The sequence below is a fragment of the Bufo bufo genome, chromosome 1, assembly GCF_905171765.1.
Source record: "Bufo bufo chromosome 1, aBufBuf1.1, whole genome shotgun sequence".
In the NCBI taxonomy this organism is placed as follows: domain Eukaryota; kingdom Metazoa; phylum Chordata; class Amphibia; order Anura; family Bufonidae; genus Bufo; species Bufo bufo.
Window position 1 is genome coordinate 118,657,333 of NC_053389.1, and position 26,308 is coordinate 118,683,640.

At 42.8% G+C, this 26,308-nt stretch overlaps 1 protein-coding gene across 1 annotated transcript in view; it reads right to left on the reverse strand.

Annotated features, from left to right (window-relative positions):
- The window catches only part of KAZN (kazrin, periplakin interacting protein), a 182,906-nt gene that overhangs the window by 1,770 nt on the left and 154,828 nt on the right, over positions 1–26,308 (reverse strand). Inside the window, 4 exon segments of the mRNA XM_040428799.1 lie at positions 1,991–2,121; positions 3,262–3,451; positions 22,436–22,543; positions 22,545–22,607. Of these exon segments, the coding sequence (XP_040284733.1) occupies positions 1,991–2,121; positions 3,262–3,451; positions 22,436–22,543; positions 22,545–22,607 (492 nt within the window).

Sequence of the window (26,308 nt, forward strand, 5' to 3'; positions counted from 1 at the left end):
ACCAACCATGCAAATGCTACCATGAGTTCACTACAACTTTTTAAACCTGATCAGTGCAACTGTCCAACGATATGCCATAAATGTCTGATGGATGTGGGTCCAACCCCTGGGGCCTGAGCCTATGTGGAAAATAGGGGTCCCCTGATCTGCTTGATAAGGCAGCTTATGACTGCTGCATTGAGACATGGAATGAATGGGAGATTACTGAACAACTATGTACATAACTATAGGAAGTATGGCAAGAGTCAGAGCATGCCCTATAATTTATCTGAAAGCCTTCTGGCTCCTGGTGAACTACTTTATCAGCAGGTACTATCAACAACACACAGACAATACTTTTGAATTTGAGGATCCCATTACCATTCGCAAAGTGGTTTTATGGGAGTACAATATTGATGGCCTATCTTCAAGTTCAGTCCTCAATATCTGATTAGTGGGGTCTGGATTACCAGCACCCCTGCTCATCAGCTGTTTGAAGAGGGTGTGGCACTCTGGTGGGAGCTGCAGCCTCTTCCTAGGCCAGGGCCACCATGTTCTGTAGTTACATGGCCTATGTGCATCTCATTCCCATTCAAGTGAATGGGTCTGTGCTATAATACCAAGCAGAGCCACTATACAACGTACAATGCTTTGCTTTGTACACTCGCCTGAGCACTGCTGCCTCTTAAAAAAACTGATCTGTGATGAACCACCATTGATAATATATTGATGACCTATCTTTAAAATGGGTAATGAAAACTGTACTCATGGAAAACCTCTAACTGTTATGTGTGTTATGTGGGTCTTTTACCTCCACTAGAATCATTCTGGACTTCAAAAGGCCCCCCACCAACCCTGCTCTCATCTACAATGAGCTAAGTAATTAAGGTGACCCTCACTAAGCCTCCACCCAAAGTTCCTGATCTCCACCTTTGCTCTCAAGCACATGGCAGGGACCCCCTGAGCTACTGTATAGGCTCTAAGGATCTGGTCTACTGCATTATACATTCAAATCAATGGCTTGTTGGTGTAATGCACGACAGGTAATCTAGAGATGTTCTTTGTAACCACCCTCCAACTCTGGCCAAGAGATGAGGATCCTGAACCCTCTAACTCACAAATCCCTAACCTGGACAATACCTTCATGAGGATAACTCCATCTAGTCTATTTAAATAACCCTTAAAATTGTCACACAGTCAGATACATGCCCATTCTAGGATTCTCTCTGCTGATAACCCCTCCTTTCCCACGAGACAGGGGAAGAACCACATACAATAAAGATATTGTATAACAATGCACGTATAATCTCAATGTTTTTGATAGTTCCACATACATTGTAAATTGATTGGGCCAAATTGTTTGACAGGGCTGAAATATTGCACCAGATATGGCCAACGTAAACCCTCTAAACTGGTCCAAAGGAGTTTGAGTGGATTTTCATCAGTATTTGCACCATTCTTACTGTGGCCTTCCTGAATCCTGCACTGAGCTGATGCCTTTGTGTTATATCAGTAAATATGATAGTGATATGTTATTTAAAGTATCACGTGTAGAGGTGCATAATATGTAAACCATACTATGGCCAAAATTTTCATTCAGCCAGGTTACCCTAGAAATTACAACCTGATAAAACAAATGATCGTAACCTTAGGAATGGCATATCACCCGACACTATAAAGAGATTTGGTTATTAGCATTCAAGCTGCATATTCACCTGACAAACTCAGCAACCAATGAATTCATCAACATGTTCTTTAATTCCCGTTCTTATAGAAGCGACTCAGCTGTATATGTCAAGCCTCTGTAACCAGGAAACAGCACAAGCAGGAATCTGCAGCATTCCCTATAATGAAACACAACAGTCTCTCTGCCCCTCACGGCACTCCCATCTATTCAGCAAGGCATGCGGCGTACATACTGACAGCAGCATATAAACAGGAAAGGATATGAATAATCATTCTCGAATGGAGAAAAAAGGTAGAGAAAAAGAGACCTACACTACCGTCTTACATTGCAGAGGGAATGTGTTCGGTGTCTCGGCGAGTTGATGTCACTCGGTGTTGACGACCTGTCGCCCTCTGCGGCAGAAGCGTCGGAGATTACTGATGGCTGTCTCGAATGACAAGGGCTTACTCTGACAGCTAGAGGGAAAAGCAATACAGAGAAGGAACTGTGAAGGTGTATGTCCTGTGCATAAAATTATAAAGGCATAAATAGATCTAGATCATACAAGACTATAGATGATGAAACCTAAAACAAGGTGCAGCCATTTCTTAAGACCTGTTCATCAAAGATTTAGAGATCATAGCTGGTGAGAAGGTGAAACTCAAAAACTTTCCTACACACCAACAGACTCCTGGGGGTAAAGGTCTACTGACTGTTCCCATTTTTTGTAAAATTACAGGTTTTTTTTTGTACTTGATACTCCAGATTTTCTCCACAGGGTGCTGAAGGACAAAGGACCTTGATTATTTTATGAATTATTGTTAAGTCATCACATTCTGAAGTCATCTACACAATTCAGAATTTTGTCCCATCGGTAGCGCAGCTGTAGTTGCCAGTCTTCAGATAGGACGATGCTTGGACAGGCAACAATTGCTTTCGGACCGCAGCACACAACCCTAACCAAGCCAAACATGGAGGTTACTGGTGATCTCTCATCTCCCACCAAGGAAGGTAATTTTTCCAGGGACTATTTCCCTTCCCTCCTACCAGCTATACAGATTTGGTACCCTCAAAGAGCCACAGCATGGCAACGCACACGGCAAACCAGAGCCTTATTGGCAACTCCAAAACAGTGCTGTCTGTGCTTTGGCTGGTAACCCGAGTCATGGCTCTATAAAAAAAAAAGTCAGACATTGTCTAACAGGGTACTATTTGAGAGACCATTTCAACGCTTCTTCAAAAAAGCTATTGTGCATACATGTCACTTCCAATAAATGTAGTATCAGTGGAGTCAGATGGTGCTAATGAATCTTTAGATGTACAATAACATTGTCCAGTAAGGTCCAATTCAAAGATATTAAGAAGATATCCAAAAAACACCCCCAAAAACTAATCTTAAGCATTAAATTGCCCTTTTCACAATCTCAGGTTAGAGAAGTATATGTAGAGGAAATATGCACTGGAGAAGTGCTCTGGGAACCTGGCAGCTTTTCTACTAATAACATATGCAGAGCATACTTAACCAAATAGTTTATACTCTGCAGGAATGCGTAGGGTGTGATTGATCTCCCAGAATAACTCCCTTGACTATGCAAAATCGATACTTGGAAACAAACCTTGCCGATCGACAGTATGCTGCGGGTGCCCGTGGTACAGCGTTTGCTGGCTTTGACGGATGGCTGCAGTAAGCGGGAGATCCGCGTGCATTACCCACTCCTGGTTTCCATTTAAGACGGTTTCACCTGGCATAGCAAGTGAATGTCGCTTGGGGACATCTTTAGTAAGGGTAGCTAAAGACTGCTTGGCCTACAAACAAGAAAAAAGACCTGATCATCATGTCCCAGTACTCAAAGAAAAAATTTGAAAAGAACACACAGACACACAAGGAAAAAACGAAAATGAACAAATTAAGAGAGACAGCACAAAGAAATCTTTCCTGTGGTCTAGGAGAAAAGTGGTGTTGGATGTGGTTAAGTTGGTGAACCACCTAACACAGTCTAAACTATATCATACGGTATTTAGTTACTTACCTGACTAAAGTAAAACACAACACTAAGCTGTGGCAGCCAAAGCCAATTCTAGCTAGTTATTTCCTAGCCAAGCCATTGTGGTGGGTGTCCGTTACTAAAAGTATGTTTACTCATTAGATGGGGCACACAAAGGCTGATTCCTTCATCTTTCTACTATAGTTTCAGAATTAGATTCAAAGAATATGTTGCAGATATGTTTGAAGCACATGAGGTGTGATAGGGCATTTGCCATGGACCACAACAGGAATCCGCAACCTCTGACACTCCAGCTGTGGTGAAACTACAGCTCCCAGCATGCACACTTGCTTGGCTGTACTCAGACCTCCCATTAAAGTGATTGGAGCATGCTGGGAGTTTTAGTTTTACAACAGCTGAAGTGCCAGAGGTGACTGACTCCTGGTCTACAAAATATGGCACTATGAGGGTAAGAAATAGGTAAGGTCACAAAAAAAAAAAAAAAATAGCACTAGGTTAGACTCAGCATAGATAACATGCAAAATCTCAGGTACCGAAACATTCACAAAGAGGTGTCCTTGATCCACCTCTAGTTTTTAACTCACATGTAGAATTAAAGTTTTTACCCCTGACCTTAGGCTCATCCTTACTGGTATATGAAGGAATATGGATTAATGCTCCTGCCACTGATTCGACATTTATGTCCACCACTCCTAACATATAACCAAACAATAAATTTAAGGTTTTCGCCATGCAACCAACCTTGCAAGTCCATGAACCTCATTTTTTTAGATATCCAGGCCACCCCCCCTTTTTTTTTTTTTAGCACAATTACATACTGTAGATAGGATGGAGCACACTATACCTTGCTAGGAAATTGCTTGCATGTAGCGCTCTCAGTATAAAATTTGAGTGATAGTAGGGACAGGAGAATTGGCTTCAAGGTCAAAGTTCTCCAGAGTTAAGGCCTCCATACACATTACTGTAATGTCAGGCGAACGTGGTGTTTTTGGAAGGATTGGCCAGCAAGCTAATGTGTATGGAGAACTCCTGACTCTCCCCCAACAGATGATGTCGGGGAGGGAAGGATTGGGCAAATTTATATTTTTAAGTCTATCCTTTTGTTAACTCGGGAGATAAGCCTCTGACCGTGGCCATCTCCTCTCACCCCACTGAAAACACATACACGCTCTAGCGGAACTGAGCATGTATGTGGGAGTTGGGATATACACCTTTAATTGTTGTCCTTTGAACACAGCTGTATATTCAACGTGCATGATAATAGAGCATACTGGGCTTGTTAATTGCCAGCCAAATAGATGAACATAAGCACAGGTTAGGTATTGTGCATTAAATGCATTTCACTTGTTGATATGCCATAAAATTCCCACTTGCCAGTTAAAGTATTTTTGGTGTGTAGTAATTAGCAGCTAAAGGGTTCTTAGAGCCATATAGTGATCCTGTAATGATGCAGTAATGCCACTAGAAGGTGCTCACCAATAAGAAGATATGGGGCCCTGGTCCTACTTTTAAGAATTTGGGGAATTCCTCATCAATTTCCAGCTGTCTTACAAGCACCACAAAAAGTCCCAAAGGCTTTCTGCATTCTCAGCTGCCAAGAGTCATTTTATGGTTGCTTTCTCAATCCCCCTGAAGGTCAAGGAAGACCTATTCAGTTTCTGTTTCCACAAACTTAGATACGTTTGACACAAAGTGAAAATTATTATACACCCAGTATACAGTTCTAGCAATCATGGCTGCAATTCTATCCAGGAAAAAGAGCATTCATCATCCCACTAAAAGAATGGTAATGCTACAATAGGAGACTTATGGTTTGTAGATGTTCATTCTCTCTTGATTGCAGTCTATTTAGAGCTGGGTCAAAAATAACCACCCAGTTTGACAAGAGGATTTGGGAGTACTTGTATAGAAATTTTCCCAAAACTTTTGTGATTATGGATATGCATTGACAACAGTTGCTGAGATTTCTTTTGAGAGGTGATTGAGGAAGGTCATGGTATGGAAGGAAGAATGGAGGTTGCCAACAGAGAAGGGATGGACAAATGGAGGTTGCCAACAGAGAAGGGATGGACAAATGGAGGTTGCCAACAGAGAAGGGATGGACAAATAGAGGTTGCCAACAGAGAAGGGATGGACAAATGGAGGTTGCCAACAGAGAAGGGATGGACAAATGGAGGTTGCCAACAGAGAAGGGATGGACAAATGGAGGTTGCCAACAGAGAAGGGATGGAAAAATGGAGGTTGCCAACTTAGAAGGGATGGAAAAATGGAGGTTGCCAACTGAGAAGGGATGGAAAAATGGGAGGTTGCCAACTGAGAAGGGATGGAAAAATGGAGGTTGCCAGCTGAGAAGGGAAGAATGGAAGTTCTCAGCCATGGAGGAAAAGAACAAGGGGTTCTTAGCCGAGAAGGAAAGGGCAACAGCGGTTCTCAGCTGGCGAAAGGAGAGAGTTAGGTTCTCAGCTGAGGAGGAATAGGGCAAGGGAGGTTCACAACTGAGAAGAAGAGGAGCAAGGGGGGTTCTCAGCTGAGGAGGAAAGGAGAGAGGTAGGTTCTCAGCTGATGAGGAATAGGGCAAAGGAGGTTCACAACTGAGAAGAAAAAGAACAAGGGGGGTTCCTAGCTGAGAAGAGAAGGAACAATGGAGGTTTCTAGCTGAAGAGAAAACTATGGAACTACGAAGCTAAGGAAGGAAAGCAGGCTGGATAGAAGGTTTCCAACTAAGGATTAAAGAAAGTAGAGAGTTTTGATTAGTTTTGAGCACCTTTATACATATGAAGCCTTTAGGACTGCATCATTAGTGGTTTTCTGGGGGTTGGAGAGTCCTAACAACCCATATGCCTTTGTGAGACAGTCCATACTAGCAAACACATCTCTACAGCTTGTCTTGTATTCAGATATACTGCATTTTCTTAACTTTTATCCGACGGAAGCCACAAATAATACAATGTCAGAAATAACTACATTACTGTTACTTTACTGGAAACAGCTGCTTCTCTGTGGGAACCCAGCAGCATTTCATTACACCAGTCACTGCTTCCAGAGTGCAAATTAGGACAGACCATTGGGGACAATTTTATTTGAGCAAAATGTTTATAAAAAAGGAGCAACGTTGCGTTCCCACTGGGATTTTTATCAAGACTCTTTCTAAGGGGATCTTATTCAGACACTATTTACACTGTCATTTGTCTTGACACAGTGTTTACAGCTTATTTAAGATGAGAAGGCTCAATGGGCCAGTAGTCTCCGTAATTGCCCCCAGTGGGGCTGTAAAACTGTGATCTACCCATTATCCCACAACATTTTGGTGAAATATTTGTGTCATTTGTGTATTCCTTGCTCATCACGTACTAAGAAAGATTGACAGTTTCAGTCCAGCACTTCTCTAAATGGCCTTCACAGTCACTTAGAAAGAGGTACCAGATGGCCAGGTACGAAAATGCATTACTGATCATGTTTGTCAGTTTCAAGTCTTTCATGATCAGTGCTCCAATCCAAGCTGTCAATGTACAGCAGAGGTAGCCATAGTGTATGCTTGTAGTTTACATATAAAAGAGAAGATGAGCGCATCATAGGCAGGAATGGTGTAAAACTTTGGTAAAAATGCAGTTGTACTCATGCACCAACAGAGTGTGTATTATAGTTTTTGCCATGACACCAGCAAGGATCACTGGCTGCAGTCAAGACTTTCAACCCAGAGTTACGACAATGTAGTCAAAGAAAGGTTTAAATAGGATCTTGTTCTTCTGCGCCATCACAAGGGATGTATTCACATAGAGTAGGTTTAATGCAGAGTTGAATGAACATTTAACAATAAATTCTGTACTAAACATACCCCATGTGAATACATCCTTGGTGACGCCGCATCACAAGAGCCTATTTAACTTTATATTATAGGCTTGAGATACAAGATTTTCTTGAGAAAGATGGCTGCAGCAGGAGCAGTAGAATTATAAGATTATGCCATAAGTAGGGAATTGACCGCCATGTTCTCTGCATTGTTTCAGGATCCTACAGAAACTGCTGGGGCAACCATACTTGTCTAATTTTAGCCGTTCAAGTGGATGGGGCTGAATTGCCACTGCTGTCCAGACACTGTTTCTCAGCTCCAATAATTCAGGAGACAATGCCCCGGAAACGCTTTCATATCCCATTAAATGAATGAAGCAATAGACCAACATGTGCACTACCGTTCCATTCAGAGGGGGGATTTGGGGACCCCTGGTTTGCGGGACTGTTGGGGTTCCTGGTGATTAGACCAACTGTGATCCAATATTTAATCACCTGTTTTGTGGGTAGGTCAATACTTTTTAATGGAAGCATGTAATAGTTGTGTGCCTGAGACTATTTCAAAGGAACCTACAAAAGTAGGGGAAATATCTTTCTGCACACAGTAGACTCCCTGGAATAAACCTAGAAAATTAAATGTATAAAAAAAATCCCAAAGGCCAAGTCAAAATTAACTCGCACATACAGTCATATGAGTTGTGGCAACTTTACCTCCCCCATATCTTTCTTATTGCCATCAGGTATCATGCAAATCATGGGTGTCCCACATGTGTATTTCTCTGGACTGTACTTGGATGTTAGACATCTGTGGTTTGAACGATCTTCTGCATGGTGTTCACTGTAACCATCTCAATTAATGCAGACTGTTTATTGATTATGTATGACCGCAAATTAAGCAGATTACTGGCGTAGTCAATCCTGCTTGTGCGCCTCTTAATAACAAGATTAAGCTTAATACTCCATTTAGGATTAATTGACTTAAGCTGCTCAAAGATCTACAGCGGCCATCGGCCTGTGACAGTCCCAGTTATAATGGTGCAGGTACATTGTGTGACTGCAGAGCGATCACTGCAGGTTGGAATCCCTACGGTTTATAACCGTTCAGGTCTGTAAAGGACATAGAAATAAATGCCCACCTCACCCGCAGTAAACAAGATGGTTGACTGGAATTATTCACCGTCCCTTTGCATGGACACGTGGAAATCCTCAGGAAACAGTTTGAGAATTGCTACAATAATAAAATGGACAAGCAAATGCCCATGGAACGTTTAATCCAAAAAAAAATCTGAATATTTTGTAAAGCTAGTCAGGTCCAGCATTCCGTGCTGAATAATTTCTTAAAATATCTGTATATTGGCCAGAGCTCCACCTTTGTGCAGTCGCTACTTTAGGGAGTTTAGTGCATAGTATTTTATTATTGAGAGCAATGCTTAAAGGGGTTGTCTCATGAAAAATATTTTACAGTTTTCAAACTAGCCCCTGGATCTGAATACTTTTGTGATTGCATGTAATAAAATTTTTTGCATAACCAACTTAGTTAATCAATAAAATGCATCAGTATAGCGCCACCTGCGGTTTATCTTTTCTTATTTCTTTGTCCTGCTCACTGATGGCCGCACATGCTCAGTTTCATCCTTCGTCTGCCTGCTGAGCTGTTATAGGGAGAAAGCGCCAGCAGAATGGACACGCTCCCTTAGTTGCAGCAGAAAAGACACTCCCCTTGAGCTGTCAGCTTGATATAAATCTAGCAGAGCAATGAATGGGGAGATATCTGCACCCATGTGAGGTACAGGGCTGGTTCTGGCTTGGTTATAAAAAGATTGTCATGTACTTTATGATGTCTGATTTACATTTTTTACATTAGTCATGGAATAACCCCTTTAAGTAAAATGCAGCAAGGTCCCTATGCCATTTCCAATCACTGATAGGACCTCTTCCTGGACATTAAAGCCCAGAATGTACATGTATATAAATGGAAAAATTACAAGTTTTATTGAATCTTTTCCCATAAAAATATATATCTGCTCAGCTCCTCCTGCTCTATGACATTCTTCATGTAGCTCAGACGCCATGATCATAGAAACACAGAATGTGTCGGCAGATAAGAACCATTTGGCCCATCTAGTCTGCCCAATAAATCAACCTGACAGTCTCTTTAAAACATAATATCCAAGCTACCTGCAGCCACCACTAGAGGGAGCCTAGGAGCATACTGATTATTCATCTCAATTAATATAGTTTGCAGTAAAAAATAAAATAAATTTATATATATATATATATATATATATATATATATATATATATATATATACATATATACACACACACACATATATATATATACACACATATACACACATATACACACACACACACACACACACACACACACACACACTGTAAGCCAGTATATAAAAAATGAAAAAAGACAGATTCCTCAGTGATCGATACCTTTTAATGGCTAACTGAAAAGATGATTGCAAGCTTTCGAGGCTGCTTGGGTCTCTTCGTCAGGCATCTCTCCTGATGAAGAGGTCCAAGTAGCATCGAAAGCTTGCAATTTTGTCATCATCTTTTTAGTTAGCCATTAAACGGTATCAACCGCTTAGGAATCTCAGTCTTTTCATCTGTTAAATAGTATGCAGTAAGCCAAGCTCCTATTATTGGTGGCTGCCCATAGCGAGAACAATGTAATCCTTTTCCTTATGTCCAGCTTGGGTATACCGGTACTTTTATTTTTTATTATTAGATATCCACTATAGATTCACAGCTATAGGGCCACCGATTGAAGACCCCTGTACTAGACTAGGTTCCTTCACTTCAAGCCACAAGTTGCTGTCCCTCCTTTCCTACACATTTATCCAATATGACCATCAAATGACAAAACACAAAATAATAATCCGACTTAAGACTCCACACAAACTGAACAACCACTTAGTACACTTGTTCAATAAAACCTTAAAACAAATTCCAAATCTCCCAGGGCCCCTAGGCTCCACTTCTATCAAAGGCTGCTGTGATTTTTCACAAGCGACAATTTTAACCCTCTATTCAGTCATGTCAGCTTCATACGCCATCCTCTGTAGCAGATCAAGAGGATGCCACATGCCAATTGTTCAGAGTCCCAAGGGAATTCTGCAGTTGTGGGATGGTTGGAATAAAACTAGGTCAGTTTTACATAAAACGGTTAATCTATCCCCTTAGCCAGTTTGGATTCATTTAAAGTCTGTGTGGGCGGCGAGGGCGTTTTTGATGTTTAAAGCTGCTGTATCTTTCAAAGCCTTGAAGAATAATAGCCATCAGGTGAAGATATTGATTCTGGCCACAAGAGGGAGCAATCAATCTTAGAGACACACACAGCATACATTATGTATGAGGGTGTCTGCTTGTCAGACAGAACATAAGCAACAGTATATAAAAAATAAAAAGAAGTCAGGGCTTAAAACAGAAAATACTATACAATACTAATATACAATCATAACACAAGCATGGTAAAGTGCTTGTTTTTGAAGGTCTGTCACAGGTTTACCAAATAAACCTTTGGGATATATAGAAGCAGTTTGCATATGGTCATGGATCACATCCTACCCAGTCCTACAATGGTGGAAAAAACTACAACACAGCGAACAAGTGTACTACTCAATTAAAAAAGCTCTCCCCGAACTCCCATAGACGTGCAAGCTCGGCTGCAGCATGCATGTGTTCCGAACGGGAAGACAGGAATAAACCAATTATCTCCCCAAAACCAAAGCATTGAGCTTGTTGAAATTCAACTGCCTGATTCTTTTCTCCCTCAACATCTGCCATTGAAGTGATGAGATGGTTGGCCAGTCAGGCCGAAATTGGACAGTTAAGCCAACTTTACCCCAGTGTGTAAGGCATCTTTAGACTCAGGATATATCATTAGACACAACCCATTTGGAAGATTCATCTGACGTACTTTGTATACAAAGGAGGAGAATATTTTGCCCTCCTCTTCCCCAATCTTTCAAATAAAGAGTCCTTTTACATGGGGCAATTTCAACACAGAAAAAGCACCAAAAGACAATAGTTGTTTGGCGCTCGTTTTTATACAGCATTAGGCCTCATGCACACGACCGGTTTTTTTTGTGGTCTGTAAAAACAGGGTCCGTAGGTCCGTGTCAGTTTTTTCTTCCGTGATTTCTGCTGTGATCCGCAGAATTAACCCCTCAGGTGCTGCACCTGAGGGGTTAATTGTGCGTATCATAGCCCCCTGTAAGAGATCAGGTACTGCCAGGCAGGAGGGGGCACACCCTCCTCCCTCCCCTGTATTACTGTACATTCATTGGTGGCCAGTGGGCCCCCCCCCCGCTGGGACTCCGATCGGTAACCATGGCAACCAGGACGCTACTGCAGTCCTGGTTACTTAGCAATTTTAGAAGCATTGTACTTACCTTCGCTGTCTGTGACCGGCCGGGCGCTCCTCCTACTGGTAAGTGAAAGGTCTGTGCGGCGCATTGCTTATAGCACAGACCTGTCACTTACCAGTAGGAGGAGCGCCCAGCCGGTCACAGACATTGCAGGTAAGTATAATGCTTCTAAAAATTGCTAAGTAACCATGGCAACCAGGACTGCAGTAGCATCCTGGTTGCCATGGTTACCGATCGGAGCCCCAGCGATTAAACTGGCACTCCGATCGGAACTCTCCGCTGCCACCAATGATGGGGAAGGGGGGGGGGGGGTGCACTGGCCACCAATGAATGTACTGTAATACAGGGGAGGGAGGGGGGGGGGCCCACTGGCCACCAATGAATGTAAAATAATACAGGGGAGGGAGGTGGGCCCACTGGCCACCAATGAATGTACAGTAATACAGGGGAGGGAGGGGGGGCCGCACTGGCCACCAATGAATGTACAGTAATACAGGGGAGGGGGGGGGCCGAACTGGCCACCAATGAATTTAAAACTGGGGAGGGAGGGGGTGTGCCCCCTCCTGCCTGGCAGCACCTGAGGGGTTAATTGTGCGGTTCACAGCCCCCTGTAAGAGATCGGGTGCTGCCAGGCAGCAGGGGGCAATCAAGTAACCCAGTTCTTAGTATATTCTAACTTGAAGCGTCCCATCACTATGGGAACGCCTCTGTGTTAGAATATACTGTCGGATCTGAGTTTTCACAAAGTGAAAACTCAGCTCTGAAAAAGCTTTTATGCAGACGGATCTGCGATCAGTCTGTGTGAAAGTAGCCTACGGCCACGGACGCAGATGCCAATCTTGTGTGCATCCGTGTTTTTTCACGGACTCATTGACTTGAATGGGTCCGTGAACCGTTGTCCGTCAAAAAAAATAGGACAGGTCATATTTTTTTGACGGACAGGAAACACGGATCACGGCCGCGGATGAACAACGGTGCATTTTCCGAGTTTTCAACGGACCCATTGAAAGTCAATGGGTCCACAGAAAATCACGGAAAACGGAACTACGGCCACAGATGCACACAGCGGTCGTGTGCATGAGGCCTTACTACGATCATTCATCCCTCATTACAGGCTGTATTACACAGCCCAATGTGGCAGACTATTGTCGGGAGGGAAGCCTTCCCTCCTGACAATCGCCTGCTTGCTAGCGGAGGAGGCTACTGCTATTACATGTAGCGATCTCCTCGGCAGCATAGGGAAGAGCGATCGCTATGCCGTCACTCGTCCCGATGCTGTATAGTGGCAGATCGTGGTGTCTAATAATGACATGTGTAAGTTTCTATACACTTGAATAGGAAGGCTTCTTGTATTTACACCTGCTTGCCGCCGCAATGTCGACAGCGAGAAGGAAAACAAAGAAGGGACAGCCGTGCTCGTACGACGCACTGCGTTCTCTTCAAGCAGCTGAGCGGCGATGTTGCCGGGTGTCGGACCCCACCGATCGGATATTGATGACCTATCCCGAGGATAGGTCACCCATATTAAAATCCTGGAAAACCCCTTTAAGTCGAGTGACAAATGATGTACAAGTAGCACAATGTGTGGGATACAACTCATCCAAAATGTGTGAGCCACCAAAAGCTGTCAGCCATTGTTGCATCCTGCTGACATCCAGGCACTTTCATTCACTTAATAGGTAAAGAGATTCGCTCACCTTTGCCTTGTCAGGGTAGGTGCTCTAATCCAAAATTGATACACCCCTCAATGCTTAGTCTAATTTATATTGAAATATAGGATTGGCACTCATATATGGAAAAAGACACTATTTATTAATTGGTCAACTGTTTCAATATTATACTTTTCTCAAAAGATGGATCATACATGGAAAGAAATATGTATAAGATGGGTGTCGACCAATGACAAATGCAATATGGATAAAATACAGATGAGTAAAATAATATATCAAAACACAATATGCATATTATCAATGTTAAGAAGGAATCTTAAAAAGAAGAATAACAGGGACTGATAGCACTTGGTCGTCTCTCCTGCGTCTCCTGATATGGACCCAAATTGGTCCTGGATGTTAAATATAGACTGATCTATTGGAGAGACAATGGTGCAGCCAGTCTCCGCTTTCTTGGATGGTGGTACTCCTAGTAAGTTAAGCTTCATAAAATGTTCCTATAGAATGTTCCTATATTTATTTATACAGTCACACCGGTTGTGCTAATAAGTCGCTGTATATTAATAATGTTCCGTGTCAGCGAGATTATATCCAGAGATAGGTATTTAATTAGCACTCCGCACACTTAGTAATCTTTGTAGAAAATAGATACTCTTACTGGGGTAGCTATACACAGTTTCAAACGGTTTTTCTGATGCTGTAATTAGATTGCCGGCAAGGGAAATCTTTGGTGAGTGAATGGCGATATTTGCTTTCATTCACTTCACCTCCTCATAACATGGTAATATGCCTCGTAATATTTTACCCACAGGTGTGGGCTTACCTCCGCCTTCATTACTGTTTAGTGGGACTTGTTACTTTTTAGGATTCCTTCTTAACATTGATAATATGCATATTGTGTTTTGATATATTATTTTACTCATCTGTATTTTATCCATATTGCGTTTGTCATTGGTCGACACCCAACTTTCATTCACTTGTATGGGTAAAAAAGGCTTGATATATATGGCCCAATTTTCATCGCAAAAGTGTCCGTTTAGTGTTTGCCTGTAAGTGAAGAGGGGCTCTATGAGAATAAAACAGGACCAATGCCACTCATGTCTTTTGGCCATGTCTGGCATTGCAGATTATTCTGATTCAAGATGGCTGCAATATCAGACACATGGACTTTTTTATTTTTTTTTCCTCTGTCACTAAAGGGAACCTGTCAAAGAGTATGTGTCCTCCAAACCACCAACCAGTACCTGGCCGTTCTGAAGGGAATGGGAGCTGAGCTGCAGTAACCCAGCATGACCACTAAACGTGGACCAAGCTGTGCTTCTGGCTCTGTATTAGCTCCGGCAGCTGCTGCAAACAGCCATTCGTTGGGGGTGACGGATGTCAGACCACCACCGATCTGACATTGATGACCAATCCCAAGTTCATCCATACCTATAACCCCCAAAACCACTTTGACGTATACTGAAGGTCAAGTGAATGGGACAAGCATTGTTTGCACTTCAGCATTTAAGTGAATAGTTTCACCTTTTAATAAAAGTTTGGCTGGACGTGGATATTTTATGGCGTCTATATCAAAATTACACATGGACATGTGACTTTTTAGAAATTTGGAACAAAAACAATATAACGTCAGATGGAGAACAGTTTATATAATCACTCTCCCTTTTTGTTAAGGTTTTTGTCCTCAAATCCAATACGATCTACTGCAGCCGATTGAAGCCATGTATCTCCCCCACAGGCTGCAGACCTCTCGGGGACTGAATTCCAAAACAAATTCAGTGTGTGGTTGTATCAGTTCATTAAGCAAGAACTAATACAGTCCCTTTAAATTTGTATTCATCCAAACATCATTTTTTTTTTTACATGGTTTTTGTAAATGCATTTTGATTGACAGAAATATGTATCAGTAGCGGCTCACTGAAGAACAGTACAGGAAGATTACAAGACCCTAGGGACGTCAGAGGTTTGCACATAGATGCCAGTTTTATTCTCTAGTAATTGTACATACAATGTATTCACAGTCAGGCTTGTCCACATATCAGGCAGGGATGGGTGCAGACCCTTGTGCTGTCAGACTTCCCCATCCAGCAGGAGATAAGTCCTATGGTACTACCTGAAGGAACGTGGCATACAACCTTGCTTCAGGAAGGACATCCAGGGTTAAAGCTGGACACAAATCCATGAAAAAAAGACCACAACTGATGCCTACTGAAAATAATAGGATCAGTTGAACTGAGTCTTGGAGATATGTGAACAAACCCTACAGCGTTCTCAACATCTAGAATGTAGCAGATCATTGTTCACTGGGATTTTGTAGAATTCTGCAGAATGTTGAATTTTTAGCCAGACACCAGGAAATTCACAGATAAACCAGGCACAATACCTTGTAGGACGAGCTCAGCTATCCGTCGCTTCATTTTGGAGGAAAAGTACTTTCAATCCATATGCAGATGAGCAATTGAGTGCACAGAGGGCGGGTCCAAGCCACTCTGTGCACTCTTGCTCCTCCTGCCACCCTCTCCTTTCTGAGTGACAGGCCAGACGAGAAGACCCGGCCCTGTCAATCAAGGAGAGGGAGGAATTGGCTGAAAGGTTAAGGGTGCACAGAGTGGCTTGGCCATGCCCTTGATGCACTTAATTGCTCATTTGCATATGGATTAAAAGTACTTTTTGTCCATAATGAAACGGTTCAATAAGTGAAAGGTATCATTATAGTCATCTGAGCTAGCCCTACAAGGTATTGCGTCTAGTTTAACAGCGAATTCCCCGATTTCTTTTATGGGTATGACCACATGGCGCAGTTGAGTACCGTGTGACCGTACAGGCCACAGCGGGCTTTAATTAAACTAATAGGGACCGCACTCTTTAGTTGGACTGTATTGTTAATGGCCGCGTGGTACCCACAATACCACAGTGCCATTAACAGTATAGACCAACTAAACCATGCAATCCTAATTAGCTTAATTAAAGTCTGCTGCGCCTTGTACAGCCACATGGTACTCAACCACATCCCGGCTTGTGTGGCAACCGCAACATGACTGCGCCGTGTGGTTGCACCCTAAAGGCTCATCTAGACTGCCCAGTTTTTAGGAAGATTATCCTAGTTGCCGATAATCTGCCCATGTAAAGGTGCTGCAGACACCTCAATCATCGTTCCTGGACAGCAGATCGTGCTGTCTAAGCGGCACTCTGCTGTCCAGAAACAAATCAAATTGTATGAGGACAAGTGATATCAGAAGCCATCGCTCGTCCTCATACAGTGGAGGCGATTGCTGCATGAAAATGCAGCTCTTCTCCTCCACTAACGAGCAGGAAATTGTCAGTAAGGAATGCTTGTAGGGGACAATTGTCTGCTCATTGGCACTGTGTCAATGCACCTTAAAGGGGTTGTGCAGGCCATACATATTGATGACCCATAGTCAGGATAGGTCATCAATATCTGATTGGCGGGGGTCCGACACGCGGAACACCCGTTGATCAGCTTTTTGAAGAGGAGGCAGCGCTCAATTTGAGCGCTGCTTCCTGTTACACTGCGCGTCGTCTCGGAAGTGCAGTGTAATTACAAATACTCTATCCATTCACTTGAATGAAGCAAGTACTTGTAATTACACTACCCCACCGCTCCAGAAGAGACCACGTGTAGCGTAATAAACAGGAAGCAGCGCTCGCATGGAGAGCTGCATAGTCTTCAAAACGGCTGATCGTGCGGGTGCCAGGCATCGGACCTCGGCTGATCAGATACTGATGCCCTATCCTGATAACAGGTCATCAAGTATGGCAGCCAGATTTAGTCTGACATTAGCTAGAATAAGTTGCATTCTGTAGGATTTTGAATTTGCATTCTAGACTGGCAGCTATGCATATACCCCCTCTGATCTGCCCCACTGTTACCAACCCCTTTTGATTTCCCCTCAGTGTGTTAACAATTGTGTGAAAATTTCAGAGGATTAGGTGCATGAGTTAGCCATAAGAATTGTGCTGATTGATCCGATGATACAAGGTGACAAACAAAAAAAAAAAAAAAAGGGAAAAAAAAGTGCACAAAAATTTGGATTAAAAAAAAAGGGAAAAGAAGAGGTGTTTTCCCTAAGAACTTTAGTCTTACCGCTATCCCTCTTGTGGAGGGCTCCTTTTCAATGTAGTGATCAAAAACACGATATTCCTTTCTCTGGGCAACACACTTTGTTATCTGGAGAAACAGGTCAGAAGCATGATAATCTAACTAGGATATATTTTAAACTAAGCCACAAGAAGGGGATGGGAGAGGAGAGTGAAGAGACATGTTGAATGCATTGTCAGGGACATATGCGAGTCAGGAACACCAAAGACATTAAAAATATAACCCTTTATAGAAAATAAAAATATATTAACGTTAAAGTAGGTGAGAACCAAAAGCATATGACGGTTGTAGTTATCTTCATCCTAGCTGGACAAGTCTTCTTCCCAATTTAAGTGTTAAGAGAAGAATATGACCAGGTTTCTAGAATCTGAACCACAAAGAGAAGCTCTGTTCTTGGAGCCATTTTTCAAAAATTTTTGTTTGAGTTCTTAAAAGGCATCTCTCCTTGGTTGATCTCAAATTGCCATAGCCACCTGGAAGGCTAATGAAGGAAGTAACTTCAATCTGTGTTGGACCCTAGATGAAAGAGGTTGGCTGGCTCCCAACTTATTTTTGAGGCCCTGTTGTATTAGGGGCATATTATTCCAGCAAAGCCTGGGCCTGCTGGGTAGGTTTAACTGTGGCCCCAAAAACAGTAAATCAGTCGGTTCTAAAGTTGATCCAATTGTGAATCATCACTTACTGTAGGTCAAGTTCCTCCTAAACAAGGCACATAGCTTTTTGCTTGGGATTTTATACTGTAGATTTGGAGCTTTCAAAAAAGCAAAATTGCTCCTTCATTTGCACCAGTGTCAAACTTGTAGATGTTCTTGGATACATCAGGATGTGACACTAGGCTGGATTTCCTAACTTTCAATGCACACAAGACATACATAGGGCCCTTCGGCCGATAAAGCAGTCAATGATAGAGAACGAACATTCAAATGATCCCGGTCATTAGCTGAACTTATATGTAGCAATGACTGAGGATAAATGATCGTTACTATGATTGTTTGTCCCCATATAGTTTCCCTGTTGGTCAACAGCACATCTCTGATTCCAAAAGACGACGTGCTGTTGATGAACGAGGATTTTAAATGCTATATTAAAGAGGTGATCATCTGATGAACAAGCATTTGTTCGTTTGTCAGTCAGTGTTTGGTCAGTGATTTCCATCAGTGATTGTGAGCCAAAACCAGGAGTGGGTCTAAATACTGAACAGGTGCAGATTTTTCCCTCATATCTTATCTCTATGAAGGCTCCAATGCTGGTTGTCGGTCACAGTCACTGACGGAAATCACTGGCCAAAACACTGATGTGCGAATAAGGCTTTACATGGGGAAATTATCAGTAACAAGCGTTCATATGAATGCTCATCTCCGATAACAGTCATAATCAACAGCCTATGTAAAAGGGCCTTTAATTAGGATGTAAAGAACTTTTGGCAGTGATTAGTGAATGGGTTTACCTGGTGGATAAATGTATAATTAGTAAAACAATGCAAATCACAATGTAATAGGATGTAAGTGTTAAGTGCTTATGTGCCCAAACTAATTAAAGTGGGTTTGAAACCACATTAAAAATATTTACAAACATCACAACTCGAGTAATTTCAGTTCATTTAAGTTTTGGTGGTGAGGAGTGACAGAATGTAGTACAGAGTACATAGACTTTTAACCGTGTAGAAAATAATCAGGAGACAAAGTAATTGCATGGATAACTGCATGAAATGTCGCCTTATTATGAACAACTGAGCTCCAATTATCTCGGAGTTAATGTGGAATCACTAGAAAAAACATACTGATTAAGATCTCAGCAAAAATGGCTCCTCTGGGAGCACTGATTTCCATGCTAATCTCAACTATTTTATCAGGATGGCCTGTGCCAGAAACAAGCACAAGACGTTCAAATTGCCTTACAGTTCAGTGCAGTATTGTGGAATGTTATATTTAGAGGGGTGGTGGTGGGAAGGGGGGAACGATGGAGGTCAGATGATGAAAAGGTTACGTTTGGTTTTATGGAAATAGTTGAAAATTTTGACCTCTCTCAATACTAGGAAATTTTACAAGATTTTTTTCTCGTGCATGGCCAGAAAAAGGGTTTCGTCAAACCACAGAAGTGAGAAGGGTAAACATAATCAGGTCATTTTCAAGCATACAGGACAGGATTCTGCCTGACTTCATTGACCTGCATGGTCCTTTTCTGCTGCCCCAAAGTTTAAAGAGTAGAACTACAAGAGTTTAAATGAAAAATTCTAGACTTAGAATTTTGTTTTTTTGGGGGGGGGGGGGAGGGGGCATAAGGGGTAACCAAGAACTCTCAATGTCTGGAAATGTACACCTGAATATGTGGAATCTTTTTGACACAAAGATGAAGAATTCTAAAGGGTGATGAAAGAGTGTGGAGGAGGAAACGAGCACCAGGTAGAATAGTCTTTGGTAGCAAAAGCCAGTAGATAAAATTGTGTGTGTGACTGATCTTTGGAATGGGGACTCCCTCGCTTCTGTGTACCTTGAATGTATGGTCAAGCTTCATAGCAGGTCACTACATTTTGATGGCTTTAAAGGGGTTTTCTGAGACTTTATAACTGAAGAACCTATCTCAGGACAGGTCATTTGGATCTGATCGGTGGGAGTACGACAAGCAGAACCCCCGCCGATCAGCTATTTGAAGAGGCACTGGTGCCGTGGCCTTCTCACAGCTTTTCCTAGCCCAGTGATGACACGTTGGCCAGTGATGGGCGCAGCTCAGCCCCACTGTAGTGAAATGGGGATGAGCTGCAATACCAAGCACAGACACTATACAATGTATAGAGCTTTGCTTGGTAAGCACAGAGGGGGCCTCAAGAGCTCACAGAAGCGCCGGCGCCTTTTTCAAACAGCTGATCAGCGGGGGTCCCAGGTTTCAGACCCCACCAGATACTCATGACCACTATCCAGAAGATAGGTCATCATTCATAAATCTTGGAAAACCTCTGAAAAACAAGTCAGCATAACATTCAATCTACTTCTATAACCAATTCATGTTATGCTTCAAACTAGAAGAAATAATACACCAAGGTACAGTACAGACCAAAGTTTGGACACACCTTCTCATTCAAAGAGTTTTCTTTATTTTCATGGACTATGAAGGCATCAAAACTATGAATTAACACATGTGGAATTATATACATAACAAACAAGTGTGAAACAACTGAAAATATGTCATATTCTAGGTTCTTCAAAGTAGCCACCTTTGCTTTGATTACTGCTTTGCACACTCTTGGCATTCTCTTCATGAGCTTCAAGAGGTAATCCCCTGAAATGGTCTTCCAACAGTCTTGAAGGAGTTCCCAGAAATGCTTAGCACTTGTTGGCCCTTTTGCCTTCACTCTGCGGTCCAGCTCACCCAAACCATCTCGATTGGGTTCAGGTCCGGTGACTGTGGAGGCCAGGTCATCTGGCGCAGCACCCCCATCACTCTCCTTCATGGTCAAATAGCCCTTACTTCAAAGTTTTCCCAATTTTTCGGCTGACTGACTGACCTTCATTTCTTAAAGTAATGATGGCCACTAGTTTTTCTTTACTTAGCTGCTTTTTTCTTGCCATAATACCAATTCTAACAGTCTATTCAGTAGGACTATCAGCTGTGTATCCACCTGACTTCTCCTCAACGCAAACTGATGGTCCAACCCCATTTATAAGGCAAGAAATCCCACTTATTAACCTGACAGGGCACACCTGTGAAGTGAAGGCCATTTCAGGGGACTACCTCTTGAAGCTCATCAAGAGAATGCCAAGAGTGTGCAAAGCAGTAATCAAAGCAAAAGGTGGCTAGTTTGAAGAACCTAGAATATGACATATTTTCAGTTGTTTCACACTTGTTTGTTATGTATATAATTCCACATGTGTTAATTCATAGTTTTGCTGCCTTTCAGTGTGAATCTACAATTTTCATAGTCATGAAAATAAAGAAAACTCTTTGAATGAGAGGTGTGTCCAAACTTTGGTCTGTACTGTATGTAAATTATGTGTGGAAGATTAAAATAAAACCGCTCATTATATAAAGGGTATAACAATGTCAATGTACATGTATACAAAAAATGAACCTCCCTATATTGCAACACAGTGTTGGAATAGATTGGATTTAAAGGAGTCTTTTAAGTATTGGATCACATTATTGGAAGTTCAAGTTCTGGGCCACCTACACCATGAAAGAAGTCCCAGCACTCTTTTCACGGACCACGCACACGAGTGATCATGTCTTCATGGGAGAACAACAATGTCAACAATTTAAGTTTTGTGACCTTCTGACATATATAAACGTTCTTAGGGAAAAAAAAAAAAAAAAAAAAATAAAATAAAAAATTAATAAAAAATTTTAAAAAGAAGGTCAAAAACTGTATTCGACCAGCAGAAACCTCATAAGCCTTTTACTGGTGAGGCAATGATTGGTGGTAATCATGACGATATATAAATCTGTTTTGTGACAACCAATGCAAAGGATGGTATAATCATGTTTTATTGGTTACAGTAAAAATCGTTGCAATGTTGTCTCACCAACATTTAATTTTGGTGCATAGTTTACAATTAATCCATGACAACCAATCATGCTTCCTTTCTTTACACCAAAACAGATAAAAGCACACTTCTGATTGGTTGTCACGACTGAATATAAATATGGCACGTTATTGCAGCGGTCAGGAATGATTCGTACTCTCTGCAAGGAGGCCCCGGTCCTTGGTTATGGTGTTGAAAGTTATGGATGACTAGGTGTTGGAAGAACTGCCTGTATATCTCTTTAAACTGCTAATAGAAGAACACCAGGGTCAAAAGTGAATATATTTTATATCTCACCATTGCTAGCTCAGCTTCAAGCTCTTTGATCCGATTGTCCTTCAAGTCCAACTGTGACCGAAGAGAACTGGCATGGTCTGTTGCTTCCTTGGCCTGGCGCCGCAGTTCCCCACTTTTCCCGCTCCAAAAGATCTTTTTCTTTCGCTAAAACCTTAACTGCATCTTCACTTTCCTGAAAAAGAAAAGACATGACATATAGGTGCTATCTACCACAGTGTTATACTACAATTCTTAAGGTGAGCCGGTGTTTGTGCTTTCAATGCTCCCTCATAATCACCTCTCAAAGTTCGTAGGACTCAGAATATACAGAGGATAGCCATGAACGTGTGACTGATGGGGTTCCCATGAGTGGTGTAAATGGAAGTTTTGGAAAATGTATAACAGGGCCTCTCACAAAACATGTCTCACTTCTACTACTAGCGTATGTGGCAGATAAACGCCTCTCGGGAAACAAGTCCTGGTAGGGATGAGCGAACTTGTGCTTTCAAGTTCGGCGTACAAGGTTCGTGTGATCTAAGAATTCCGTTATGGATTCCACTACACGGATCAAAACTTATGGAATCCATAACTGAATTCTTAGATAACCCGAACCTTGAAAACACAAGTTTTGTTCTACACTAGTCCCAGTGCTTCTGTTACCTCTGCAGCCACTATAGAAACACCCCAGGCTCCAACACAGCTCCTCCCTGGACCATCACTGATCAGCAGAATAAAAGGATGGCCCATCAAAATATATTTATAAGAGACCACCAATCCTAGGTGTTGGCACATACATAAGGACTTGTATAAGACATTACTGCCCTGAACATGGTCATAATATGGACTGGATTCCCTAGTGGTGGGGGTGCGAATTGGGGAAACCAATGAATTGAGACTGAGAAACCTGATAAAGTATTAGAAAACAGCACTAAAACCTAAAGTCGGCATCTATAACAACTACAACACTCTGCCTAAAGTTTGGTTAATAGCAGGGAACGATAAAATGCATGCAACCGAAAGCAAAGGGAGAGGAGATAGATTATAGGGTTTAGTGCCTTATTTCATGTTCATTTTGTTCTTAAAGGGGTTGTCCGGGATTGGGGACATTGTTTAATTGTTAACAAGGACATAAATATCTCCTACATGACTGTCCTACCTTTCCCATACTTTTCTGATGCCCCCGTATTCATTACACAAATTCTCAGCTGGAAGTGAGTCTCTCACATTCAGTGATGTACCGGTCCCTTCTGCAGAGCGAAGCCGCTTCCTTCCGCTTCGCAGGGAGCCCGGTGATGTCACTATCAGCCGCAGGCATTATGCAGAGCGCTCGGAGGGGCGATACAGATCGCGCTAAGCCAGGCCCCTCCGGTCCTGGTGAGGTCACAATGAAGGAGGCAAGGGAACTATGGGGCGGCAGGCTGAGATAGAAGCAATACTCAGACCTAATCATGTTTCAAAGGACTTGAGCCAGGAGAGTTTGAAAGGAAAATGTGCGGCAGGAGGCGGAATATGATTAAGGGGGGGCGGATGGCATGGAGGACATGGCGATGTGTGGCGGAATAACAATGAGGGGGCAGAGTCACGGTGGAGATGAGTCGTCTGAAAGCACATGATGCCCCGCGCTGCGCTGGGACCACAGTGCAGAGCATCAGGAAGTTAGACAATAATAAAGAGATGTAACAGTGCGCGGGGGACCGTCGGAGCCGTGTAGAAATGGCAAAAATACCATAAAACCATATGGGAAGGGGGGGCCCTAGATCACCTGTTAACAGTGAGTACACAAAAAAAAAAAAAACACATCCCGGACAACCCCTTTAATTGATTTGGCCTGATTTGCCCCAAATATGACTGATTGAATCTGATCGTAGGAAGTAAATGGCAGATTTACGATGTTGTACAAACACTCTGAGGTTCTGTGAGCTCCTGTATTGCTCACACAATTCACAGAGGCGAACGGGCTCCTGGGTATACAGGTGTTTCCACATTAGGCTACTTTCACACTCGCGTTTGGTGCGGATTCCGTCTTGTATCTGCACACGACAGGATCCGCACCAATAATGCAAAACGCTTGTATCCGCTAATAACTTACATTGAAAGTCAATAGGGGACAGATCCTTTTCATTGCAACCATATTATGTCAGTGAAAAACGGATCGGTCCCCATCGGCTTACATTGTAAGTCAGGACGGATCCGTTTGGCTCCGAATAGTCAGACGGACACCAACACGCTGCAAGCTGAGTGACCGTCTAAATAACGTAACGAGACTAAACGCAGCCAAATTGATGCATTCTGAACGGACCCTTATCCATTCAGAATGCATTGGGGCTTAACTGTTCCATTTTGGGCCGCTTCTGAGAGCCCTGGAACGGATCTCACAAACGGACCCAGAAACGCCAGTGTGAAAGTAGCCTTACTTGTCACTCCTTCATTAAGTGGTGAAGAATGAACAAATACATTTGGGCCTTTAATTACACTGCTGGGCTTTAGAAAATGGTCTCAGTTACTTCATAGACAATGACCAACTTCAAACTGACCACTTAGAACCATCAATAATAGAAAAATACACACAAATGCCTATTACATCTTCATTTTCCCTTCTAGTAAACAGTCTACCAGTTTAGTTCAATATGCTGCAAAAAGAGAGAACTCCTCCTGAATGGGCTGCAAGTATAAACCACCTAGGTAAAGCTGAGCATAAGGGCTCATGCACACGACCATATGTACTTTGTGGTCTGCAAAACGCGGATCCGAAAAAAAAAAACGCATGACATCATGTGACGTCAGTGTCACATCCGTTTTTTTGGTGGATCCATTGTAACTGATCATCATTGTCGGCCAAAACGGACAAGATAGGACCTGTTCTATTTTTTTGCGGAACGGCCATAGGGACATATGGAAACTGAATGCACACGGAATCTTTGCCGTTATTTTTGCAGACCCATCGAAGTGAATGGTTCCACATATAAGCTGCAAAAAAACAAAAACAAACTGAATGGACAACGGAAAAAAAATACGGTCGTGTGCATGAGCCCTAGCATTGAGGATAGGGTTGTCCCGATACCGATACTAGTATCGGTATCGGGACCGATTCCGAGTTTTCTCGGCGGTACTCAGCCGCCGATACCCCCGCCCCGATACATAAATAGAATACTATGGGCGTACTATGGGGCGGGGCCCGGTGCAGTCACTGTACTCTACACCGGGCCCCCGCCGCTCACCCGAAGTATTTATAACGTGAATCCTTATCCTGTTGTTAAGTTGAACTAACGCTGCCCTCTCCCATGTCCCCCCTGTATCCCCACAGCACTTACTTAAGCTTCCATAGCAGCAGAGCAGACGGCAGCAGTAACGTCACTCACTGACGTAGAGCGCCTGCTCCGCCCACTTTATGAGTGAAGCAGGCGGAGCAGGCGCGCGACGTCAGTGAGTGACGTTACTGGTGCCGTCCGCTCTGCCTGCTATGGAAGCTTAAGTAAGTGCTGTGGGGATACAGGGGGATACAGGGGAACATGGGAGAGGGCAGCGTTAGTTCAACTTAACAACAGGATAAGGATTCACGTTTATAAATACTTCGGTGAGCGGCGGGGCCCGGTGTATTGGGGGACACTGTTATGGGGGGGATCTGTGGATGACATATATAGCAGTGTCATCCACAGATCCTCCCCATAACAGTTTCCATCCACAGATCCCCTATAACAGCACCATCCACAGATCCCCCACCAAATAACAATGCCATCCTCAGATCCCCCCACCCCATAACATTGCCATCCACAGATATCCCACCCATAACAGTGCCATCCACAGATCCCCCATAACAGTGCCATCCACAGATCCCCCATAACAGTGCCATCCACAGATCCCCATAACAGCGCCATCCACAGATCCCCCATAACA